Below are 16,547 nucleotides of genomic sequence, written 5' to 3' on the forward strand. Positions count from 1 at the left end.
TGTATATATATAATATATATATATATATATATATATATACATGTATTTTTAAATATATACATAAAATTGTTACTTTTCAAAGGGCTGACGTGAAAGCCAAATTCAGCATTTCCAGATGGAGACAGCCCCTTCTCCCTTCCCTGAAAGGGGCCTCTTTCTTCTCCCTCCTCCACGAGCAGACTCCCTGCCCCGTGCGCTCACACCTGCTCTCAGCCTGGCCGTTCGGTCACTGAGACGCTGGTCATCCCCGTCAGACGCTGCATCGTCAGCGGATCGTGCGCCTTCTTATTGGCCTTTCTCACTCCACCACTCTGCAGTGTGCCCCAAGTGTGGGAAAGTGAAGTCGCTCAGTCCTGTCTGACTCTGTGCGACCCCATGGACTGCAGCCCACCAGGCTCCTCTGTCCATGGGATTCTCCAGGCCAGAATACTGGAATGGGTTGCCTCTTCCTCCTCCAGGGGATCTTCCCACCCCAGGGATCAAACCCGAGTCTCTTGCGCTGGCAGGCAGATTCTTTACCGTCTGAGCCCCCAGGGAAGCCCCAGGGCACTGCTAAAAAGGCCCCCTTTCTTCCACAGCCGCCTGACCTCCCGGTCCACTCCCTGGCCCCCCCAGCCCCGGGACCCGCACGCCTCGGGGTCTCCCTCCTCTCCTCCTTCTGCCCAAGCATCCTTGGCTCCTCTGACCCTCGCCCCTGCCCCCCAGCTTTGGGGTCCTCCTGCTGAGATCTCTTCCCCTGTGTCCCAGGCAGGGTTCCTTCCCCTTGCTGTCCCTGTAACCAGTGAGGCTGCGTCCAGGCACTTCCTGGAACCTGGTCTTCGGCAGACCAGGCCCTGCACCGTTGCCGGGTCCCCCCTGCTAGCTCTGTCTCGTTGGTGCCTGTGGGTCCAGCACGGCTTTGAGGCGGTGGGATGGCCCACATCCTTGTCCTACACAAGCCTGTCCCTTGCACGGGCATGAGAGGGCTCAGGAAAGGTGTCCTCGAAGGTGTGATGATAGCGGAGCTTTTTAAGAGATGGGTGCTGTCATTAAACCCTAGACCAAGCTGAAATTCGCCTTCTGGTCATACCACATGAAAAGTCACTTTACAAGGTAAGGCAGATGGCGCAAGCAGAGAACTGACTGGCCTTTCTCTGCTGTCTGCAAGTGAGGAGGTCAGCTCCCAACCCCTTTATGGGGAGTGGTCTATATATGGGAAGGGGGTGGATTCCTATTAATGGTTTTCAGTGAGACCAGTAGTTGACCAGCCATGATGAATGCCTTTGAGCTGGAGTTTTGAATACTCTTTACCACTGGAAACACATTCATCAAATGCGTTTTAGAACGTCCTAAATCCCTCAGTAGCAGCTCAGTTATTAATACATTAGCAATAGTAGTCGCGATATCATCCTTTTCTTCACATTTTTCTCAAACTAGACACTTCTTTTCACATTGTACCAATCAGAGAATAGTTGAGCCTCAGTTTTAGCAGCAGAATTTTCTTTTTCAAGAGCTGTATGTAAAATATGTTTCTGTAAACACAATTGTGGCTTCCCTGGTGACTCTTCGGTAAAGAATCCACCTGCCAACGCAGGAGACGTGGGTTCAGTCCCCCAGTGGGGAATATCCCTGGAGAAGGGAGTGACTACCCACTCCAGTCTTCTTGCCTGGGAAATCCCCTGGACAGAGGAGCCTGGTGGGCATGGGGTCTCAGAGTCGGACACCACTTAGCCACTAAATGACAACAAAGGGAACTGTAGTATTTTAGACACCAGGGAGTTTTCTGTTTAAACCCTCCCATTCTCTCTATTGCATCATGACTTAGATCACGCCCCTGACTTGTATAGTGCGGGGTCTTCACACAGTTCAGTGGTCTCCCAGGGAATGCTTAGGGTGATCTGTTGGGGTGCATGGTTCAGTTCAGTTCAGTCGCTCAGTCATGTCCGACTCTGAGACCCCATGGACTGCAGCACGCCAGGCCTCCCTGTCCATCACCAACTCCCCGAGTTTACTCAAACTCACATCCATCGAGTTGGTGATGCCATCCAACCACCTTATCCTCAGTCGTCCCCTTCTCCTGCCATCAGTCTTTCCCAGCATCAGGGTCTTTTCAAATGATGCTCTTCGCATCAGGTGGCCAGAGCATTGGGGTGCACAGGAGGTCCCCAAAGGCTGCCTGTTTATCTTCATCATCTCTTTCATCAGTAGCATACCATATCATGGGTGCCTGTGTAATGTTCTGAAGTATGAAATGTGAAGCTTGGGTTTGTGCAAAGAAAAAGTATGAGTTTTCCTCTGTAAACCGTGAGCTTGAAGTGCTGTCTGTTGAGTTTTTTAAAGTGGAAATGTCTAGCAGGGCGTTTGGACATCCCTCGATTCTGTCCCTGTTGACAGTAATCCCTGGCAGGATCTCGCATCCCCTTTCTCAGCAGAAGCTTTGAGTCAGCTCACCCCCCACCCAGCTTCCGCCGCCATCACCGACTGAAGCCCCGGACAGAAACCACCGCTGTGACTCGGGCCACCTGCCACGATCTCAGTCCCACAAGAAAGCACTGCTTTATGTGAAGTCAAACAGGCTTTTTAAAAAATAAACCTTTTTGATTAAAAACAGGTTTTTTCTGGGAATTCCCTGGCTGTTCAGTGGGTGGGGCTCTGCACCACCCACTGCAGGGGGCACAAGTTCAAGTCCTAGTGAGGGAACTAAGATACTGCAAGTCTTGCAGAGAGGCCAAAAAAAAAAAAAAAAACATTTTCCAGTCACCAGAAACACTCTGATGTCAGCTTTTGTAATCACAGCCAGGTTAAAACTAAACGGGGAAGGTGCGTCCAGAAGCTGGCAGGGCTTCCGGATGTTCCTGCAAATCCCTGCTCTTCTGCACCCTCTTTCCTTTTTCTGCCGACACTCCTTCCCCTCCGTTACCCCATCAGGGGATGATCTGATAAAAGGAACCCGAGCTCGCCGATTCTGCCCAGGGCACAGTTCACCTCCCCTCCAGCGGCCGCCAGCCAGGGTGCACATCACTGACAGTCCCTGCCCCACCTCAGTCCCCCAGCGACTGGCTGGAAAGGTCCTTGGCCTCAGCGGGAGGAAGCATAGGCTTCGTTTTCACTTGCCACAGCTGCCTTGCCAGGCTTCCCCAGTGGCTCAGTTGGTAAAGAATCCGCCTGCAAAGTAGGAGACCTGAGTTCGATCCCTGGGTCGGGAAGATCCCCTGGAGAAGGAAATGGCCACCCACGCTGGCATTCTGGCCTGGGGAAGTCCCCGGGACAGAGGAGCCTGGTGGACCACAGTCCATGGGGTCGCAAAGAGTCGGACACGGCCGAGCGCCTGAACCGCCGCATCGCTACACGATGTGCGTGCAGTCCCTTCGCGTCCTCTGCGGTAGGAGGGGTACAGTGATTCGGCCCATTTTACAGGCGGAGAGACAGACTCAGGAGTAACTCATCCCCACCTTGTCCTCAGGCTGTAGAAAAGCAGACAGTTTTATTAAGGAAATGTCGGATCGACCTGGAAGTTCGGCTCTGAGAGCTGCCCTGGATGGAAGAGCCTAGCCGGAAGCCCGGCCCGCCCTAACTGACCGGCGTGCCGCCTGGCCAGGCGTCTCCTCTGTCTTCACGGGCTCACTGGCACCTCTGCCCTTCCTTCTCCAGGGCTCTCCCAGCCCCAGCCGCTGCTCTGCTAAATCCTTACATTCTGGCTCCAAGACTTGACTTTAGTTAGTGTTTAATTTTCCATCTTCTATGGAAACCTGCCTTATCTGGTTTGCAAGCTTAAAATGACTCCTCTGTGACATCCTCTTCCAGGTCTGAACTGTTAACCAAGAAGTGTGATAGTGGATGCTTTCTTTCCAGTAACAGACATATAAATGTGTCATATTCGAGAATATAAAGCTGGATAAAATAGAGAAGGGGCTGGAAGCTTCTCAAGAAAAGGAGATAAGAAAGGGACCAAACTGAATAGGTGCCCCAGAACATCTCAATTTCAAGGGTCTGTGTTTGGACTCACTAACTGAAATGTTTAGAGGGGAAACTCAGACCGTGTCTCTGGCTTGACTTCCCAGCCAGCTGAGAAAAGAAATGGACAAGAAGGAACAGAGGCCTTTGTTTGCAGGCCTGTGACTGAGACCTTTTCTGTGTCTGTTTCTTTGTTTCTAAAAATGAAAAGCTTCTCTCTGAAAGGCTTCAGAGAAAAAAAATTTCCTGACTTGAAATCCTCATAGTAAAGCCATTTTCTTGATGTTCTGGGGAACAGAGTTCTCTAGTAGCTGATCTCTGGGTGAGAGCACTTTCGATTTTGACTTTCTTTAAGGATATTTTTTTTTCAAGGGCAGTGAGACTGTTGAGTGTCATTTCACATTCAGCCATTTCTCTCAAGAAAAACCACCTCTTTCAGTTCGACTGTAACAATCAGAAATGTGATACAGTCTTTACTTAATTTACAGCCAGATTCTCAAATACAGTCATGGATGATATTTTATAAAATAAAATCTATGGAAAATCCCTCATTTGTTCTTCTGGGTTGAGTTCTTTTCCTCTTGATTTGACAGAAGGAGCCAAGCTTCGTTCTATTTTGTTACATGTCAGCATGAAAATTCAGTAGATTAGAAAAGTAATTTTAGGATTCATAATGCCTTTCGGTACAATTGGGTTGATTTAACTGCATGAAAAATAAATATTTAAGTCAATCTTCCCTGCAGGATTCCAAATACAGATCCTCCAAACTCTGCCACTCTGCTCAGAGAAATGTTTTGTTTCTTCAGCCTGGAGTTTTTCAGTATTAGACCCAACATGGCATTGCATTGGGAAACAAATCCAATAAATCCACAGAGCTTTATAAAGACAATTTTGATTTACAATTTGCTATCTCCCAAAGCCTTGCATACACTGTAGACATGCTTATTCCAGAAGAGTCTGTCAGCCATTAAAATTAAATACCAGCTTGTATGCCCTGAAACAAATATCGACATGACACAAAACACAAAAGATAGTGAGGTAGCAGATGGCCAATATGTTAGATGTGTTGTCTTAACTTCTTTTTTTATTTTCACTTTAACTTCTTTTCTTTAAGACTGTCCAAGGAATTTGCCTGGGCAGGGGAGAAGAACAGGGGAAATGTAAACAACACAGTTGCTCTAAACAGGCCCCAGGGCGTCTGCTACACTCAGGAGCTGTCTGTTAGAGAGCAAAAGGTAGCCGATGCAAACTCTTCGGGCCAGCCGTGACTTCTGCAGTTTATTGATGAAGACCTGTAGTACGGCCCTGTCAGCACATGAGTGGTTTTTACAAGATTTCTCAGTACCCTGAATCAAAGCGTATTCCCTGAAACACAAGCGCTGCAACAGACCTGACGTTGAATTTACGTGACCGTACCCTTTTTTCCATAAATAGTTTAGAAGTCGTTCTGCTTTGTTTGTTTAATGAAAACAAGGACAGTTCAAAAGCCCTATTGTTTTAGAGGGAAACAAGTCAATCCTTAAGGCAAACGAGACAAAAGTGCAGATAACTAGAAGTCTGTACCTCTCCAGTCGGTTACTAAAGCCGTCTGTTGTTCCGTCTTGGGCAAAGAGAGGAGACTGGAGGTGGTTGAGAAAATGACCCCATTTACTGAAAATGTGCAGCCTTATGCTGAATCCCCGCTCCCGTTCCTGGGAGACTGCCTCTGAAATAAGCAGGGACATGTTTTCATCAAATTCCTGCCTTACGAGGACTGCCACCAGTGATAAGAGCTGCCACCTTTGGCTTTAGAGGAAGATTGTGTTCCAGGCGCTGCGTCCAACTCTTTGCGACCCCATGTGTGCAGCACGCCAGGCTCCCCTGCCCTTCCCTGCCTCCCAGAGCCGCTTCTGTCCATTGAGCTGGTGATGCCGTCTACCCGTGTCATCCCTTGCCTCCCTTCTCCTCCTGCCTTCATTCTTTCCCAGCATCAGGGTCTTTTCCACTGAGTCTACACTTCGATCAGGTGGCCAGAGTACTGGAGCTTCAGCGTCAGAGGACAGAGTCAGGCCCACATTCTGAGCAGTGGGGGGGAAGGGCCAAAGGACGGAAGGAGTTTGAGAGGCCTGAGGGCTCTCCCAGGGCTAAGAGAGGAGGGATGTCAGAACTAGAACCTGAAGGAAAAGGGAGGGGCTGAGGGCATCCACTCATTCATACCAGAAATGCCCTGCTGTGGATGTGGGCCATTTGGACAGAGGTTGGTATCCAAAAGATCCAGCTCTGGCTTGCGGGAAACCAAGCCTAAGAAGGTGGGGTTTGGGGATGTCGGAGCAGGGAGGCCAGAGGCACAGCTGGCCTGGCCTGTAGGACAGGTACCCAGGGGGTCAGCCAGAGTGACAGGCTAGGGCATCCAAGGTCTAGATTTCCTACTAGTTACAAACGTGGGGACTGCAGTGCAGAGGGAAAGCCATGGGATCTTGGACATGGACCGTGGGATCAGAGTGAGGACAGCACACCTGCTGTGTGAGCCCCAGGGAGCCCCAGATCCTCTACTGAGAGGGTCCATCCTAGAGCTGCAGGTGGAGGAAAAGAAACAGAGCGTCTTGGAGGCAAAGAACAAGGGTCAAGTCAGTTCAGTTGCTCAGTCATGTCCGACTCAGTGAGACCCCATGGACTGCAGCACACCAGGCCTCCCTGTCCATCTCCAACTCCCGGAGCTTACTCAAACTCATGTCCATCAGGGTGGTGATGTCATCCAACCATCACATCCTCTGTCGTCCCCTTCTCCTCCCACCTTCAATCTTTCCCAGCATCAGGATCTTTTCCAGTGAGTCAGCTCGTTGCATGAGGTAGCCAAAGTATTGGAGGTTCAGCTTCAACATCAGTCCTTCCAATGAATATTCAGGACTGATTTCCTTTAGAATGGACTGGTTGGATCTCCTTGCAGTCCAAGGGACTCTCAAGAGTCATCTCCAACACCACAGTTCAAAAGCATCAATTCTTTGGCGATCAGCTTTCTTCACAGTCCAACTCTCACATCCATACATGACCACTGGAAAAACCATAGCCTTGACTAGACGGACCTTCGTTGGCAAAGTAGTCTCTGTGCTTTTTAATATGCCGTCTAGGTTGGTCATAGCTTTTCTTTCAAGGAGCAAGCGTCTTTTAATTTCATGGCTGCCATCACCATCTGCAGTGATTTTGGAGCCTAAAAAAATAAAATCTGACACTGTTTCCATTGTTTGTTTCCCCATCTATTTTCCATGAAGTGATGGGACCAGATGCCGTGATCTCAGTTTTCTGAATGTTGTGCTTTAAGCCAACTTTTTCACTCTCCTCTTTCACTTTGATCAAGAGGCTCTTTAGTTCTTCTTCACTTTCTGCCATAAGGGTAGTGTCATCTGCATATCTGAGGTTATTGATATTTCTCCCAGCAATCTTGATTCCAGTTTGTTCTTCATCCAACCCAGTGTTTCTCATGATGTACTCTGCATATAAGTTAAATAAGCAGGGTGACAATATAAAGCCTTGATGTACTCCTTTCCCGATTTGGAACCAGTCTGTTGTTCCATGTCCAGATCTAACTGTTGCTTCCTGACCTGCATACAGGTTTCTCAAGAGGCAGGTCAGGTGGTCTGGGATTCCCATCTCTTTCAGAATTTTCCACAGTTTACTGTGATCCACACAGTCAAAGGCTTTGGCATAGTCAATGAAGCAGAAATAGATGTTTTTCTGGAACTCTCTTGCTTTTTCCATGATCCAGCGGATGTTGGCAATTTGATCTCTGGTGCCTTTGCCTTTTCTAAAACCTGCTTGAACATCTGGAAGTTCTCGGTTCACATATTGCTGAAGCCTGGCTTGGAGAATTTTGAGCATGACTTTACTAGCGTGTGAGATGAGTGCAATTGTGCAGTAGTTTGAGCATTCTTTGTCACTGCCTTTCTTTGGGATTGGAATGAAGACTGACCTCTTCCAGTCCTGTGGCCACTGCTGAGTTTTCCAAATTTGCTGGCATATTGAGTGCAGCACTTTCACAGCATCATCTTTCAGGATTTGAAATAGCTCCACTGGAATGCCATCACCTCCACTAGCAAGGGAGGGAAAAAAAAGAGCAAAGGAGGGAAAAACAACAACAAAGTAACCCTTGTCTTCTCCAGAAGGGGCGAGCCTCCTAGATTCTTTTTATTTACCCTTAAAGCACTTTTCCTTGGGGCTTCCCTGGTGGCTCACATGGTAAAAAATCTGCCTGTAATGTGGGAGACTGGGTTAGATCCCTGGTTCGGGAAGATCCCCTGGAGAAGGGATAGGCTACCCACTCCAGTATTCCTGCCTGGAGAATCCCATGGACAGAAGCGGCTGGCAGGCTACAGTCCTTGGGGTCGTAAAGACTCAGACTCATGACAGAGAGACTCACACACACACACACATATTTCATTAACCATATCTATGTACGTTTGTTGCCTTATAAGTTGTGTGTTTTGAAAGTTTGAAGGTATACTGCAAAGTATCTAATGTAACTCAGGAATGAAGTAGGGATCAGTTTAAGTTCTACCTTAAATTAGATTAATACCAAAATTGTCTGCCTCACCATAGTCAATTTTCCCAGTAGCAGAATTACTGATGTAACTTGAAAGATCGGTAATCCTATAGCTGTGTGAAACAAACACGTCAGTTCTGCAGTGATGAAGATGTTCTGGAATTAGCAGTGCTGGTTGCATAATTTTTTGAATATACAAAAAAAAAAGCCCACTGAATCATAACCTTTGAAAGGGGAAATTTCATAGTATGTGAATTATCTCTCAGTACTTTAAAAAGAAGACATGTCCAGGTGTAAAGTCACAATTAGCTTAGAGAACAGAGATGGATATTAAGGAATAATCTGTGAGAATCTGTTTAAGAGTTAGGACGTCTGGTCACCTCTGGAATCACAGCTTCCGTGTTTTTGCCAGGGTTACACTCCTGGGCTAGAGGGCGGATGGGCGGAATGAATCACAGCCATGCACCTAAACATGTAAACAAACTGTGCACATATTCGGGTGGCTGATGCTTACCAGATGCCAGGGTTTGGAGCCCAGCGCCCAGCCCACAGTGGCACCTGACAGAGCTTCTGGCTGCTGCTTCAGGAGGAACCCTTTTAGCAAATTCCCCTAAAAAGAACCTGTGTACGTGACCTAGACAAAGCCTGCGCCTATTTTAAGAGACTTGCAGTTTTCTTAAGGGTCAGAAGCAAGCGGCCTTGATCATCTGAAATACAGCCCAACCGCAGATTTCTCTGGTTTGCTTTGTCATCACCATCGCAGGAGCGCTCACATACCATCAGGCTTAAACAGGCTCTTTCTGTGAAACAGTTTGCATTGACCGCGTGCGGCTTCACCGTTTGTCGCTGCGCACCACTCCCCTCTGCGCACACGTTGCTGTGCAGACGCAGAGACACGGGCGCCTGCAAAAGCAGGAAAAGCCCCCAGAGAGCAGAGGCGGGCGGTTTCTGTTAGGTCGTGTTTCCCGGTGTCCACGGGGCTCACTGCCCTGATCCTGCGAGCCTGTCACGTGGTGGATGCTTGAGGAACGTCTGTCCCGTTACCCAGGTCCACGGAGAGTGTCAGACGGCCCGGGAACCAGGTCCAGACCCAGGCTTCCCGGCACACTGGCTCCTGAAACACGTTTGAGGCTCTCGTTGAGCCCCCCGGAAGCTCTTGGCCTGGCCCGGGGAGGTCGGGGAGGCCCTTACTGGCTGCGTCCTGCAGGCCCTCCGTCTGTCCGTCCGTTCAGTCGCTCAGTCGTGTCCGACTCTCTGCGACCCCATGAATCACAGCACGCCAGGCCTTCCTGTCCATCACCAGCTCCCGGAGTTCACCCAAACTCATGTCCGTACTTACTCTTAATTTTTACTTTTTGGCCGTGCCTCACGGCGTGTGGGATCTTTGTTTCCCTACCGGGGATCGAACCCGGGCCCCCGGCTTTGGACGCACAGTTTTCACCAGCGGACCGCCTGGGAAGTCCCTCTTTGCGGGTTTAAATTAATTGGTGGCTGTGCTGGGTCTTCGCCGCGGCGCGGGTTTCCTCCACTCGCGGCCCCGGAGGCTGCCCCGATTGCGGCTCGCGGACTTCTCTTGCGGAGCGCAGGCTCGCGTGCGGCTTCGGGAGTCGCCGTTCCGGCTCTGAAGCGCAGGCTCCGTCGCTCTGGTTCGCGGGCTCAGCTGCTCCGCGGCAAGTGGCTCTTCCCAGACCGGGGATCGAACCTGTGTCCCCGGCGTTGGGAGGGGGTCCTTCGCCGCCGAGCCGCCCGGGAGCCCCTGGTGATCTCTGTCCTGTGAGCCCTGAGGACACCCCAGCCCCCCGTGCGCGCAGGGAGGGCCCGCTGCCCGCCTTGCAGCCCACCCTGGAGAGCCGAAGCCGCTGGAGGGCAAGCAAGGTGGTGACTGCGGACCCCAGCCCAGCAAGGCCCGCCCTTCGGTGTGCGCATGAGCCGTCCGTGCTGCTGGCCCCGGGCTTCCGTGTCTCGCTCGGGTCTGTCAACAGGGGAGTGTTGTTTTTCTCTAACAGAGACAGCTGATAAGGCAAAGAGCTTTACTGTGGCAAACTGATAAGAATCTGAGTGAATGCAGGGTACTGGGCTTTTGTTTTGCTGAGATGAGCAAATACGGAAATTATTTTGGTGTTAGAAACATGCAGAAAGGAGCAAGCTGAAGCGGCACATGGCGGGCGGGGCTCTGGGCTCCAGGTCACAGGCTCCCTATAACCCCTTGCTGTCCCACTTTTTAAAATTCTCTGCGTGTTTAAAATTTTATGAAGGCAAGCAGTATTAATCATCTTTCTAAAATCAGAAATAGCTTCTCACATCACACTTCCCCTGGTATAACACACAGGCTTCCCAGGTGTCTCAGAGGTAAAAAATGTGCCTGTAAGTCAGCAGACAAAGAGATGCAGGTTTGATCCCTGGGTCAGGAAGATCCCCTGGAGGAGGGCATGGTAACCCACTCTAGTGTTCTTGCCTGGTGAATCCCATGGACAGGGAAGCCTGGCTGGATGCAGTCCATAGGGTTGCAAAGAGTCTAATACACGTATGAAGGGACCCCACTCGGTGCTTCTCCAGTTTTTATAATCAAAGTGGACTGACCATACTGTCCACCACTGACCATACTGTGGATGACACAGAAGTGGGGCCACTTTTGTACATGGTTGGTCGAAAGTAGTTTTCAACCTTCTGGGTACCATCTATAAATTCCCCTTCAGTCCACCCTGTTAGCATGCATAACCGAAATTCTTTAAACACTCAAATGGATCTTGGTGCCAGTATCGCTGATTTTGTACATTCTTAGGGGAAAGAAACGGGCGAGAATAGGATAGCGATACCTTTGGGGGGGGCGGTATCATGCAGAGCGGTGGCAGGATGGTTTCTGGTGGCTTCCTCTGGGAAGAACTCGTGTTTAATCTCTGCCTGATGCACATTTTCTTTTTAGGTGACTTTGCAGATCACCCCTCCGTGTACCAGCGAGAGGTATTACGAGCATCTTGGACAATGCTGTAAGAAATGTGAGCCAGGTTCGTGCTGCCAAACCCCCTTTTGTGGTCCCCCCAAAGTGGGTGGGGCTCTTTTTTGTTTTAACGTTGGTAAATAACTGATTCTATCTTGCCAGATGACAAACGAAGTCAGATAGGCTTCTTATAGCAGTGGCAGGTAGTAATGCCTGTCACTCTGAAGACAAAAATCTTACTCTCAACAGATGAAATAACTTAAAAATCAAGAGCAGTTTCAGGAACTGGAGTTACGTACCAGTCTTCTGAAACACTCTTTCTTGAGAAGGCAAGAGGTTTTTTAAAACTCTGTTTTAGAAGTTTATGACCCAGACTCTCAAAATATGCAGTACAACTCTGATTTAAAAGTATTATTTGCAGTAGCCCCCTGGTTGTTCAATGGTTTGGGCTTAGCTCTTACACTGCCTTAGCCCAGGTTCAACCCCTGACTGGGAATTAAGATCCCACAAGCCATGAGGTAAGGCCAAAAAAAAAGTATTAATTTCATAGAAATTCGCCAGGGGTGAGGGTGGGGATGGGGATGACTGTCTTTGAATCACTGCTAAAAATTGCCTAAATCCTGTTATAACTCCCACAGCATCTACTGAGGAGCAGGAGGTAGAGCGGTCATCATTTCCCTAAAGTTGTTTTGGCAAGAAGGTGGCCAGCTGCTTCTGTGGCCTTGGTGAGGCCCCAGGTCCAGAGGGTTCTCACTCACTCCCTGTTCTGGGGAGGGAAGAGAGGCTTTGAGAAAAAGGAGCTTACCTTGTGACAAATCCTTCAGATATTTCAGCTACAGATATTTTTTGGTGCACAGAGTAAAGATCCACTGATTTTCATGATATGCGTGCGTGTGTGCTTTTGAGCGTGTGTATTACCCTCTGATCAAACGAAGTTAACCGTGAGCCCACAGTGTGCGTGGGACAAAAGAAATGAACTCTCCGGGTCGACAGTAAAGGGGTTTTGAAGATGGAGGCAGGAGATGCAGTTTCTCTCGCTTAGTCCCCAGGGAACCCCTCAGGTTCTGCAGGCACCAGTTTGAAAACCGTAGTTCTTTTCCTGAGTCAGCAAAGGTTGGGCGTGGTAAGGGCAAGGGTTTTTTTCACTTAGAAGGTCTGAAAGACTGCGGTGACCACAGGCACAGCAAACTGCAGCGAGGTTATCTGGGCCAGCCAGGAGGCCTGAGGAGCCCCTGCTGTGAGACATGACCTCTGTCTCTCAGGGACGACCTGGGACCACGGCCACGTAAAGGGTTTGGTAGATTGGTGCTTTTGTTTTTTCCCTTGGCTACACTATAAGACTTGCAGGATCTTAGTTCCCCGACCAAGTATCGAACCTGGGTGCTGGGCAGTGAAAATACAGAGTCCTAACCACTGGACTGTCAGGGAATCCCCAGATTGACAGGGAGTATTTCTGATTGGCGCATGTCCCCCCTTCTAATTTAAGGAACATACATGTCTTCCAAATGCACCACTACCTCTGAAAGCGTCTGTCTACCCTGTGGCTTGGACGAATACCTGGACACCTGGAATGAAGAAGAGAAATGCTTGCTGCACAAAGTCTGCGATCCAGGTGAGTCAGCCCGTCAGGGGCAGTGTGGGTAAACAACATTGTCGGATGCAGTGACGCTGTGCCTCTGGGGGCAAGGGGAGATGTCTGCCCACAGACCCCCGAGGGTGTGGTTTAGATCCCAGGAGCACCGTGTCACGGTTTTTCGCACAGAACTTTTGTTTTGTTTTTGTTGAAGTACAGCTGATTTACAGTGTTGTGTTTGTTTCCGGTGTACAGCACAGTGGTTCAGGGGTGTGTGTGTGTGGGGGGGTGTTCTTTTTCCGATTCTTCTCCCTTATAGGTTATTGCAAAGCATTGAGTGTAGTTTCCTGTGCTATACAGTTGATCTTTGCTGGCCATCTATTTTATATACAGTACTGTGTATATGTTAAACGCAGACTCCTGATTTATCTCTCCTCCTACATTTCCTCTTTGCTAACCAGGTTTGTTTGTTACGTCGGTGGGTCTAACTCTGTTTTGTAAATAAATTCATTTGTATCATTTTTTTTAGATACCACATATAAGTGATAATATATCATATTTGTGTGTTTAGTCCTGGAAGGTGTCTTACACTTGACAAAAGGTTTCCACAGCACTTCCACATATGTTGTCTTACGTAATTCTCACAAAAAACCCTGTGAGAAAGCTACCATTATCCCGTTGTAAAAATGAAGAAACTAAGAGGGAGTGAGTGACCGCTCCAAGGTTACAAATGAGAAGCAGGACTCAAAACCAGACCTTCTAACCCCCGGGTCCTTTTCCTAAACGACCCACGGCTTCCTACCTCCATAGTCTGATCTCATCATCATACTGCTGTAGGGCTTTTGCCTCAGATCTTTTAAAAATTAAAGCTTATTTATAAGAAGAGGATCAAAATATGTCTCCTAAGTCCCAGCCCAGAAGCTCCTTTCCTCCCCATTTCTCCATCTTCCATTCCGTTCATCTGTTAAGGAAGCCACGCCGTTAGTCCTGTGGGGTTTCCACTGTCGGGGCTTTGCTAGCTGCATTATCTCAGTCTCGTTAAACGTCTGTCTTCTGTCCCCTGTATTTCCTGTAAAGGGTTATTAGATCTAGAAGGCTGATCAGAACCTGGTTTGGGTTTTTGTTTTTGGCAAAACGCCTTCAAAAGGTGACGTCAGGGGTCACAGTGTAGCTGCTTCTCTCTTCTCTGGGTGATATCAGCAGCTGTTGACCATCATGACCTAGATCCGTTTTCATTTAGGGGCTGCAGAAGGGTGATGTTCTAACTCCATCATCCTTTCTTCCTTCATTGGCTGGAATGCTTTCTAACCAGAAACTTGTCTCATCCACTGGTCGTTACTGTGAAGTGCAGTCTACACAGGAAAGGCAGAATGATTGCTTATAACTTTATTTTTCCACTTTTCAAAATAACAACCCCATCACCAAGTTGTCTCCAGAGATCTGTATGAGTATCACGAGCTAGCTTCCTTTCTCCCTCCCTGTCATCTTGGCAGCTGCACTTGGTTGGGGCATCCCGCACCTAAGGCTGCAAAGAAGATGAAAAGGTCGCTGGAGTTGATCAACTCTAGGCTCCAATCGTTTTGAAAAGTGGAAACTGTGTGCTGGGGTACAAGCAGACTCTGAAAATGATCAGACAAGGCAAAGTGAAACGGGTCGTCCTCGCCAAACTCTGCCCAGCCTTGAGGGAATCTGCAATCGAGGATTATGCAACAATGGCCCAAACTAGTGTCTGTTACAATGGTGTTCAGTCGTTCAGTTGTATCCAGCTCTTTGTGACCCCATGGACTGTCGCCCACCAGGCTCCTCTGTCCTTGGAATTTTCCAGGCAATATTCTGGACCGGGTTGCCATTTCCTACTTCAGGGGATCTTCCTGACCCAGGGATCGAACCTGCATCTCTTATGTCTCCTGCACTGGCAGACAGATTCTTTACCACTAGTGTCTATCACTATGGTGGAAATAACATTGAATTGGGCACAGCGTGTGGAAAATACTACAGAGCCAGATACACTGGCTCTCAAGGAGCCAGGTGACTCTGATATCATTAGAAGCATGCCAGGACAGACTGGTGAAAAGTAGATCATGCACAACTTTTCTTTAATAAAACTAGTCAGAGCTTATTTTTGAGAAAAAAGAATATTATGAACTCACGCATTTACATATTGGAGGTGTTTTAATCTACTGCAGTTACTAGTTTTACTGGGGCTTAGATTATGTCTCCTCTCCCAAGTGACCCTCTTTTGATACAGCCTCGGGTATCTTTAAGAGCTCTTTCTCCCGGGTTTATCTTGGACATTTCCTTCCCTGAAGCCGGAATCAGCCATTTTTCCCAGGATTTCTCACTGCTTCATTAAAACATCTTATTTAGTGACTTCAGTCTGGGTGTTCAGAAGGCTCATTGCTACAAGGATTGATCCTTCTATTGATATACAGTTTTTTTTTTTCAATAGACAGAACAAAAATACTAGGGAATAAGTATTTCTTAAAGCTCTGTAATATTTCTAAAATTAGAGATAGCTGGCAGATTTTGTCTGGAAGAGATAACATGGAAACTCCACTGAGCAGAAGCATCTGATCAAGTCTTTTTTTCTTTCCCATTGCTTAGTAATAAGTTTGACTCATCACTGTCTCTTGGAAAGAAAGATTCACTCTGTCTACTGCCAAAATTGATTAAAGCCCCAAACCTGGTGCATTAAGATATTTAAAAATATGTCAAAATCATCCATTACCACACAGGGTTATATGCACTTACTTTTGAGTTGGCGGGGGGGGTCTTCCCTGGTGGCTCAGCCGTAAAGAATCTGCCTTCCAAGCAGGAGTCGGGGATCCGATCCCTGAGTCAGAAAGATCCCTGGAGAAGGAAGTGGCAACCCACTCCAGTATTCTTGCCTAGGAAATCCCATGGACGGGGGAGCCTGGTGGGCTACAGTCTGTGGGATCGCAAAAGGTTCAGACACTTCTTAATAACTAATGACAACCACAAATTTTGAGTGGGAGACTGGAATTCAAGTTTTCCAAGGAAAACGACTTGTCCATGTGCATTCCAGGCAGTACGTCCATGTTTATGCAAGTTGGTCTTGCTACTTCACAGCTGACCTGCGCCTCGGAGAGGGGACCCAGAAGGGAGAGGGGCCTCTGGGCCCCCAAGCTCTGGTCTGGAAAGAAGGGGGTAGGGGACATTGCTTCCCTCCGGTGACAGCTGGGGACAGTGAGCTGGGGCGCGTTTCTGGCTGATTGGTTTCCTCTTGGGGCTCCGTCCTTGGCCGTCCAGGCTGCTATAGCAGAATGCCACAGACTCGGTGGCTTAAACAGCAGATATGTGCTCCTCACAGCTCTGAAGGCTGGAAGTCCGAGGTCAGGGTGCCAGATGTGTACTCCTCACAGCTCTGAAGGCTGGAAGTCCGAGATCAGGGTGCCAGATGTGTACTCCTCACAGCTCTGAAGGCTGGAAGTCCGAGGTCAGGGTGCCAGATGTGTACTCCTCACAGCTCTGAAGGCTGGAAGTCCGAGGTCAGGGTGCCAGCATGCTCAGCCTCTTGGTGAGGGCCCTCTTCTTGGCTCCAGGACAGCCACTTTCTTGTGTCCTCA

General features: G+C 48.7%; 1 protein-coding gene across 3 annotated transcripts in view; it reads left to right on the forward strand.

The window, feature by feature from the left end:
• The window catches only part of TNFRSF11A (TNF receptor superfamily member 11a), a 63,849-nt gene that overhangs the window by 14,257 nt on the left and 33,045 nt on the right, over window positions 1–16,547 (forward strand). For all 3 annotated transcript variants that reach the window (XM_055417487.2, XM_088833496.1, XM_088833495.1), the window contains exons 2-3: window positions 11,373–11,454; window positions 12,874–12,999. In XM_055417487.2, coding sequence (XP_055273462.2) covers window positions 11,373–11,454; window positions 12,874–12,999 — 208 coding nt within the window. The remainder of the gene's footprint in view (window positions 1–11,372; window positions 11,455–12,873; window positions 13,000–16,547) is intronic.

This window comes from Moschus berezovskii, chromosome 28 (assembly GCF_049115385.1).
Source record: "Moschus berezovskii isolate FMDL1 chromosome 28, NW_MosBer_1.0, whole genome shotgun sequence".
NCBI classification, from domain to species: Eukaryota; Metazoa; Chordata; class Mammalia; order Artiodactyla; family Moschidae; genus Moschus; species Moschus berezovskii.